A 10068-nucleotide genomic window follows, 5' to 3' on the forward strand; every position below is an offset into this window, starting at 1 on the left:
GAAGAGAGATTGTAGTTGATATAAAAATCTTTTAGCTTGATACTAACTTCTACTGATACGCATTCAACTTTATTTATCCAGAGAAAATATTTACTCTTTCAGCTTTTTAATGTAAGTGGTTTGTCACTGTGTTTTGAGAGGATAATTATAGAATATCAGCAAATCCAATCATATATGATCTACATATGAGAAGCCTTGCTTTCATACTTTCATTCTTTATCAACGCTCTTCAGTATATATTCTATTGTTACAGGAAGTCTGTGATGTATAAGTAGATGAAAGGGAAGAGAGGGAGGGATGTGTGAAAGAGGAGTATACCTAAATAGGAGGAGAGGTAGATAGGAGAAATTATAGCAGGTAAAAAATTAAATAAGTTCCTTTGGTTGGAGTGAAGGGTTAATGCTGAGGGTTTTAAGAAGATATTTGTGGGAGTGAGGATGGCATGTAGGAGAAGAGAGGGACTGAGGAAAGACACAAGACTGTTAGCACCTGTTGGTAGATTTACACACCTTTAAAGTGGAGAAGAGGCAAGGTAAAACCAATACAAAATCTCATGTGGTCACACACTTTCCAGTCACAGTTTTCAAACTGTTTTTTTCTTGTTATTTTCCTCCACCTGGCTGAATTCAGTTGCATCGGGCTGTTTTCTGGCAAAAACGAGAGTCCTTCCAAGCTTGAATGCCAGGTTTTCTCTGCTGGGATGTTTCCCATTCCTTCTGGTCTCACTTTCTGCATCACTGTCACCATTCTCCTGGCCCAAGCTGACTCCTGGTGAGGGTGTCTTCTGCTTCCCTAAAGAGAAATGGCTCCTATGTAAAAAACAGAGTTTCTGTTCCCCACACAGCCCGTGGATACAGTGAAGTCTTTGTAAACTAACTTTCCATCTTACTGTTGTTCAGTTCTTCTGGAAAATGCTGAGAATTACCTTCCCAACACCCGCTCACTTGGCGGATTGCTCATCTCCCCAGGATATCTACTATCTAGGAGCAGAGTCTGCATTTTCCTATTTTTAAATTCATCAATTCTTTAAGAGTGCACTGAGATTTCTCATTTTTAGCTCTTCCTAAGGTAGATTCCCTGTCCCACTGAACTGCTGTGTGTTCAGTGCTGGAGTATGCTACTTCTGTTATTTTACCCACATATCAGTATTTCTGGGTTTTATTTGGTTACTGCTTGCTCAAGTTTCATTACAGCTGTGTTATAATTTTCTAAGGCCCTGTATCCATTTATGCAGCTGTGTACTTGTTGATCTGGGTAAGCATCTCAAAGTCCCTTGGGAGAGCTGCCTGAGGCTAGTTCTCTATTACCAATATTCTCTTGGAATATGTAAGTATTTACTAGATGCTCACGGTATGTTTCACATATTTGACCCTTGATGTTTTGAAATTACTTAAAAATTTTTAGTAATTTCACATCATTTCAAAATTTAAACGTAATAGTGAAAATCTCATATTGCTTTTCTATAAATATGCCTAAAAGACAACTGTATGGTGGAGTGTATATTATCTTTTTAAGAGGTCCTTTTGAGCTCTGTGTTAAAAACCGCAAAGTTTTGCTTTATAATTTTGAGATTGGGGAAGTTATTGAGCTAAGGCCATATCTCCATTGAAAATGGAATAATAATTCCTCATTCCTGAGTCTGTGGTAAAAATTAGTGACACAGATTTCATCTAGACTTGACACAGTGCTTAATATATACAAAGTATTCAATGAGTCTGAATTTAGTTCTTATTAATACAATTTTGGGATCTACAATGTACCTATAATTATTAGAAGTTACTGGACTCTGTGAGGAGAAGACATGTTTTGAATAGTTACAGAAATAAACTCTGTCTTCTGTACATTCTTATATTTGTAGACCATAGGAGATTTCTCAGGTCATCTATTTGCTGGATCATTCTGCTTTATTTTTGGTCTTTCGGAGAGTACAAAATGTATTCTGAAGTATCTCTGCAAAAAGCAAAAGAAGACTTACTATTCCAAAACACTATTTTATAAATTAGAAATTTTGGAAGGAATTTTAATATTCATCTTGGCCTTAACCGGTGAGTGGACCATTTCCATATTTTACTATTTCCTATTGGGATTTCCATGCATAAATAGAAGATATAATAAAATGCAGAAACTGCTAAAAAGAAGTTGTATTAAAATATTAATACATATTGGAATTAGAATTTCTGTCTGAAATAATTTGTTAGGAAAGTGACAGTCCATGTTTATAGAAAGACATATTCCTATGATTTAGACGTCATGGTTAAATTGCCTACCAAGTCAATGTGAATTTTCTTTACAGAATTGGTTGTAATTTCAAAAAAATTTATATTGATTGCTTTGATATTCTAAAGAATAAGACTATCAGAAGCCATTGTTCAAGTGACACTAAGATAATCAAGTAATTGCAAAAAACCTTTCATAATAAATTAGTGCTGACAGCCTGAGAGAGGGGTTTGAGCTGAGGAAGACCTAAACACATGCACTTCTTCCTCTCCTTGCTTCCTCAAGTGGAAGAGCCGGGGAGATAGTGAAGCCTTTCCATTGCTTATGAGGATTCTGTGGAACTCTTTGTGTTCTGCATTGAAACCTCTCTTTTGTAGAAAATATAATTTGCCATTAGATTTTTTTATGCTTTATTTATGACAAGAGGTCTTCGCTAAGGGCATTATATTGCACAGTAACCATTTCTAAAGATGGAAATTTTCTTGCTTAATATAATAGATCAACAAGTTAGGCAGTATCTCTAAAAAATTTAAACTGTACGACTGACTAGAGCAAGTCTCTACCTGTCTTGGTATTTTCAGTCATCTTTAACTGGTGGAAACTAGAACTCTAGGATTTTTATTGGGAGCGCTCAATAACTTAAGAACACTCTACTCTGTGGCAGCAGCTCAAAGGTGTAATATTTAGAAAGACGCAATCAGTCTCTATAAAACTGATCTTATAAATCTAAATGCAAGCCCTCAAGTCTTTCCTGGTGTACATTAGAATGGAAAGTTGAATTAAAATCATCAACATTGAAGATCTGAAATAGCTTCTTTATTTAATTGGTAATCTTTGACTAAAATTGATTATTTGAACCTCCAAAACAAGTTAAAGTGCCAGCAGTAAGGCTCCTGGGGAACATCCCAGGGTGAAGGATCAGTGCCCTAAGGGGACAGAAGACCGCAATGGGCGTGCCCTCTTCATCATCGGGCATGCCGTACGACGCCGTGGAGAATGCTGCTAAAGCTGTGCTCTGTTCTTCTTGCAGGCATCTGTGGGTCATTACTTTTTACTGGAGGATCCCATCTGCCTCTGTATGAAGGAAACCACTGGAACAAGCTCAAGGACTGGCACCATTCCACTGTATATCTTTTCATTGGGTTGGTCGGTGTGGCTAATATCTTATGCTTCACCGTCAGTTCACTTCCCGTCTCCTTAACCAAGTTAATGATGTCAAATGCATTTTTTGTGGAGGGTAAGTATGACCACTTTTATCTATCTGTATCACTTAAGCAATTGTAACCATTGATTATAATATACCTTGAATGCTTTGCTGCAGCCTTGATTGATAGGACCTGACACACTGACATATTTTTGTGTAGTAGGCAAGAGAACAAAGATCTTGCTGCTTAACTGGCTTTATCAGAACTGCAAATAAAAGGGTGCTTTATTCCACATCCTTTTTAAAGAATCACTTCCAGTGCTCACATTTTTTGTTGTTTGTTTTTCTGGGGGAAGATTATAATTTTTTCCGCTTTTAAAAATAAACCCTCTAGTCAGAGTCTTGGAGCAGCACCAATACCCTGAAACTGGGCACCACTCACAACAGATCACTTTCTACCGTCCATCAACCAACAAATGAGAAGGGGACCAAGAGAGGGAGGAAAGTGAAGACGGGGGAAAAGGGATTAAAGGAGCATTAATTAAATGTACCAGCTCTTCAAATCAGCACAATCATTAAATACTGCAAATGTAATAAAAAAAGAACTCAAGATGACACCAAGGGCAGAGAATGGAAACCCTTCTACAAAGTCCGTGTGAGCGATGCCAGCACAACCATTATGGAAATTAGCAAGGATAGTTCTCAGACGCTAAAAGCAGAAATTCCATTTTGCCCCTCTATACCTCTTCTGGGTCTTGTCCCATAAAATTTTTTAAAATTTTATTTTAAAGAAGAAAAACACAGAATTTCAAAACATGATAATAATTTCAAAACTAGATAAAAACAATGGTTAATAAATTGCCTATTGTTATCCATAAATTAGTTACTCAGAGTACAAAATATCAGCACTGTCCAAATGATATCACCACAAAATTTTCCTTTCAAAGAACTAAGAAAAATTAGTACTATAACTATCTTAGCTACCATACATATGTGTATAGTATTTTTCTTTTTGCTTTTCCCTTCCTTCTTTTCTCCATTCCCCCATCCCAGTTTCTCTTTCTTTTTGGAGTTTCTTCCCATTTTGCAGTATCTATTATACATTTTGGATCTTATTTACTCTTTCAGCTTCTCACACTAGGGAGACAATATGATATTTACACACATATATCTGATTTATTTCACTTATGACTGTGGTCTCAAGTTGCATCCATTTACCTATAAAAGCCTCTAGTTTATCCTTCTTTATGGCTAAGTAGTACTCCGTTGTATAAACAGGCCATATCTTTTTTTATTCATTTCTTAGTTGATGGGCTTTGGGTTGTTTCCAAGATCTAGCTATTAGAAATTGTGTTGCTATAACCGTGGTTGCACATATTATCACTGCAGTATGATATTTTTAATTCTTCTGGGATGATATCCAAAAGGGGAACAGCTGGGTCAAATGGGACCTGCAATCCTAGTTTTTTTTGGGAATCTCCACACTGATTTCCACAGTGTTTGCATCAGCCTGTACTCCCACCAACAGTTTCCCCACAGCCCCTCCAACATTTGTTATTGATTGATTTCTTGATGATAGACAATCTTTCTGGGATGAGAACAGTGTTGTTTTAACTTGTATGTCTTGAGTGACCAATGATGTTAAACATTTTTTCATATATTTATTTGTTGTTTTGTGTTTGTTCATCTGAGAAGTGTGTATTCATCTCAGATGCCCATTTTTCAATTGGGTTTTTAAACTTGGGATATCTGATTTTTTTGAGATCTTTATACATTTTTGACAGTAATTCTTTATCTGAGGAACAGCTGACAAACATTTTTTCTTTTTTTTGGTTTTTCTCCGGTACCGGGAACTGAACTCACGACCTTGCGCTTGCCAGGCAGGTGCTTTTGCCGCTGAGCTAAATCCCCAGCCCCTACAAACATTTTTTCTCACTCTGTGGGTTGTCTCTTCGCTCTGTTGGTGGTTTGTCTTGCTGTGCAAAAGCTTTTTAATAAGATGAGATCCCAGTTGATTCTTTGTGATAGCTCTTGTGCAATTGGGTTTTATTCATAAAGTCTTCGCCTACACCAGTATCTTCAAGAGTTTTACCTTGCAGCAGATTTAATGTTTTTGCTTTAATATTTAGATCTTGCACCCATCTCAAATTTTGTTTAGTGCACAGTGAAAAATATGAGTTCAGTTTTAATCTTTGGCACATGCAAAGCCAATTTTTCTAGCACCATTTATTAAGGAGGCTATCTTTCTTCCAGTGAATGTGTTTGGCACCTTGTCAAAGATAAGGAGACTAGGTATGTCTGGTGTGCCATAAAATTTAAAGCCATTATATTACCATTAATGCATACCAATGTTTATAGCAGGACAGTTCATAATAGCTAAATTTCAGATGCTGTCTACATACCTATCAACAGATGAATGAATAAAGAAAATGTGGTATAGTTATATACAATGGAATACTACTCAGCCATTCAGAAGTATAATTTTGAGTGTGTGTGGGAATATGATAGCATGCTGGGACCATTATGGTAAGTGATGTAAAGAAAACTCAAAAAAAGTCACATGGTTCCTCTTATATCAGATACCCAAAGTATAAATAAAATGAAGAAAGAAGTGAGATGGTAGGAAACAGGAAGTCAGAACTGGTAGAGATGGCAAGGGGACCTGGGGAGGCTGGCAGAAGGGAGGGTGAAAGGGTAAAGTAAAACAAGAATGATCAACATGTGCCTGTGTACATTCCAGTTTTGAACGTGAACATCATTATTAGATACTGCAGCATGCACCAATATATAATTCTGTGAACAGAGAAATGGAAGGGAAGAACAGAAAGGCAGTGGGTAGACTTTTGTTTCATTGACTTCAACAATCTCTTCTTTTTCCATATTAGCTTTTATCTTCTACAACCACACTTATGGCCGGGTAATGGTGGACATGTTTATGCACAACCTGGTGGGCCTCGTCTCCTTTGTGACAGGCTTGGTTGCCTTCATTGAGCTCCTTACAGAGAACAATATACTTCTGGAGCTCCTCCGGTCAAACCTCATCTTGCTGCAGGGGAGCTGGTTTTTTCAGGTAAGTTGAGGCCTCCTACTAATTTCCTGGGTGCCTTGGTGTGTTTAGAATTCAGACTTCCTCCTGATGTGCTGTTTGTAGTGTGAGTTCACTTCTGAACATCACTTCTGGAAAGTGATGTTCCTTTGTGTGGCCCTGGTGGGGGCATTATCAGAGCATATGTGAGAAGTGAGTTATGCGCGCCTTCATCACACAACTGAATATGCGTTTGTGTAGGGTCTCTGCACTGATGCTTTTAAGTATAAACAAGTCCTGATGCTAAAGCTGCTTATAACCTAATGAGTAGTAAGTGCAAGAAATATGTAGGAGGCAGGAAATGAGAAAACCATTCTTTATTGATAAATAATTATGTGTTGGGCATTGTGTTGGGTTTTATGTACACATTATTTCATTCTTTCCTCACAGTAATCTGTGAGGAATCAACCCAAATGTATCATAGGAAGATTCTTGGAGCCCAGGTTCCTTTCCACCTTTCACAGACAGGGGCTAAGATCCAAATCTAGATTTGTATGTGCTCACATTCTTTCATTTTGAGACATCAACTCCCTAACCTTGGGATGCTACTAAACATATATCTTCCAATAAGTGAACACATATTTAATAGGCACTGACAAATTATTATCCAATGTGCAAATGTAAATGCAAAAAGTCCAGAATGGATGCAGAATGTGGCTTAAGTCATCGTAGAAGAAATTTTTAGTTACCAGAGAGCAGGGATTTGGGATGATGAATTTATTTTGGGGATTTGCATTTCACATGAGGAATGATAATGAAGCACTGATAATTGAGGAGTTATGAAGCATCGGGGTGAAAAGAGTAGGAAAAATGTGATGTTAATGTGTATGACACAGCAGGAAGTCTGCTGGGACAGAGGTTAGTAAGGAGGGGCTAGATTCATCGGTTATTTTGAAGGATAAATTTTATAGAAAAATTATGAATACATGGAATATAGTAGAACTGATCATTGACAAATTTATCCAGTTTATATATAGATGTTATTTGTTAGATTATTTGTCATCTTTTGGGAAAACAGTTGTAAACAGTTTGAATACAATGGCATATAAAACACTCTATACCTCTTGCTTAAAATCTTTTACCATGTTCATAAACTACATACTCAAAAGATATAATTTTAAAAAATATTAAGAGGTAACTTTGGGTCAATATTATGCAATGGTTTATGTTTCAGTATATATTATTGCCTTCAAACATATAATGATGGCAGATATTTAAAAGTACCAGATAATAAAAATGAAATTAAAAAATCAGCTATAGGTAAGCATAACAAAAACAAAGCAGAGAACCCTGCAGGCCAAATGCAGAATAGAAATGCACAGCGGGGAAGAACTGAGCTGCAGGCCAGCTGGTTTCAGATCCAAAGCAAACAGTGATAGATGGTTGTTGGGGAATGAAATTAGGCACTTGGAACTCTTTAACTGTATGGTTTTTATGTTCTGTATTGTAAATGCTTTTCATCATATTGATCTGTCACCCTGTAATATAAGTCTGCTAAAGTTAAATATTGTAGATTTGGCAATTTCTCACTTTCAGTTTGTGTTTTGTTATGTACTGGTTTATATATCAACAAAGTAGAAGGGTTTTTTCCCCACACTTCCTCTCCATTGTCTGTTATTATTTGATTTCTTGATGATAGAGATTCTTTCTGGAGTAAGGTGGAATCCTAAGTGTTGTTTAAATTTGCCTTTCTTTAATGGCTGGGGGAATAAACATTTTTTCACATATTTGTTGGTCATTTGTACTTCTGAGAGGTTTCCATTGATTTTATTTTATTTAATTTATTTTATTTTTTTTTATTTTTATTTTTTTTTGGTTTTTCTCCGGTACCAGGAACTCACGAACTCACGACCTTGCGCTTGCCAGGCAAGCGCTTTTGCTGCTGAGCTAAATCCCCAGCCCCTGGTTTCCATTGATTTTAGTTGCCCATTTTTTGATTGAGTTTTTTATTTTGAAGGGCCTAGTAGCCAGCGTGTATGGTCCTTTGGGCAGTCCTTCTATTTGCCACCCTCCAACATATTCCATGTTAAAATGGAGTAAATTGTTACAAAATAATTTTCCTTTGGCCAATAATGTTTTCCCCAAAATGTGCCACCCTCCAACATATTCCATGTTAAAATGGAGTAAATTGTTACAAAATAATTTTCCTTTGGCCAATAATGTTTTCCCCAAAATGTGCCACCTGAGGTGGACCACACCCTCCACCTCTCCCTGCCCCCAGATATGCCACTATTAATATATTTTTTAGTTCTTTATATATTCTGGTTATTAATCCTCTGTCTGAGGAATAGCTGTTAATTTTTTTCCCATGCTGTAAGTTGTCAACTAACTGTAAGTACCTTTTGTTAGTTCTTTCCTTTGCTATGGGAAATTTTTACTGACACAATCTCATTTATGATTCATGGACTATTTCTTGGGCAATTGGTATTCTTCCAGAAAGCCCTTGCCTACACTTATGTCTTCAAGACTACCTATTTTAGGGAAACAAGTAATACAATGATCAGTATCAACATTTAGATCATTGATCCTTTTTGATTTTACTTTACTATGTAGTGAGCAATATCAGTCTAAATTCAATCTTCTGCATATGGATAGCCTGTTTTCCCAGAATCATTTGTTAAAGAAGCTATCTTTCCTCCAACACAATTTTTTCCTATTCATCAAAGGGCAGATAGCTCAATGTTCTCAGAGTTGTTTCTATATCCTTTATTTTGTTTCATTGATATACATGTGTGCTTTCATGAAAATGCCATGATCTTTTTATTACTGTAGCTTTGTATTATGATTTGAATTCTGGGATTGTGATACTTCCTACTTTTTTCTTGTTGATCAGGCTTGCTTTTGCTATTCTGGGTCTCTGCTGGTTCCATATGAATTTTAGGATTTTTTTTTCAAGTTCTGTGAGGAATGCTATTGGCATTTTTATTGGGATGGTGTTAAATCTGCATATCAGTTTTGGAAGTATGGCCATTTTGATAATATTGGTTCTATATATTCAGAAATGGAATATCTTTCAATCTTCAGACATCCTCTTTAGTTTTCTTTTTCAGAATACTGTAGTTTTAATTGTAGAGGTATTTGACTTCTTTTTATGTAAATCTATTTTTTTACTTTAAAGAGAAAGGAACAAAAACAAATTAACAAAAACAAAGATATAAACAAAACAACACAAAAACAATAAAAAAGATACAGAATTTCAAACAAGGTAGAGGAAATTAACAATGGCTGTTGCATTACATATTGTTATCTTCATACTGGTTACTCAGATAACCAAATATAGGCAGGTAAGATTCATCAAACAATTACACATTCACTCATCCTTTCACTAAACCAATAGAAATTAGAAGTACAATTATTGTAGTTATCTTGTGTATATATATACATATTTTTCCCTTCCTTTTTTCTTTTCTTCTTTCCCTCATCCCAGTTGTTCTTTCCTTTTGAACAATTTCTTTACCTTTCACATTATCTATTGTACCTTACAGATTTTATTTACTCTTTCAGATTCTTACACTAGGGAGACAATATGATATTTATACGTGTGAGTCTGATTTATTTCACTTATGAGTATGATCTGTAGTTGTATCCACTTACCTATAAAAGCCTCAAGTTTACCTTTTTT

General features: G+C 35.9%; 1 protein-coding gene across 1 annotated transcript in view; it reads left to right on the forward strand.

Moving 5' to 3' along the window:
- The window catches only part of LOC102021900 (transmembrane protein 45A-like), a 45818-nt gene that overhangs the window by 25215 nt on the left and 10535 nt on the right, over positions 1–10068 (forward strand). Inside the window, exons 2-4 of the mRNA XM_005386297.2 lie at positions 1859–2045; positions 3248–3454; positions 6247–6431. Coding sequence (XP_005386354.1) covers positions 1859–2045; positions 3248–3454; positions 6247–6431 — 579 coding nt within the window. The remainder of the gene's footprint in view (positions 1–1858; positions 2046–3247; positions 3455–6246; positions 6432–10068) is intronic.

This window comes from Chinchilla lanigera, unplaced genomic scaffold, assembly GCF_000276665.1.
Source record: "Chinchilla lanigera isolate Chin_1 unplaced genomic scaffold, ChiLan1.0 scaffold00026, whole genome shotgun sequence".
Lineage (NCBI taxonomy): Eukaryota > Metazoa > Chordata > Mammalia > Rodentia > Chinchillidae > Chinchilla > Chinchilla lanigera.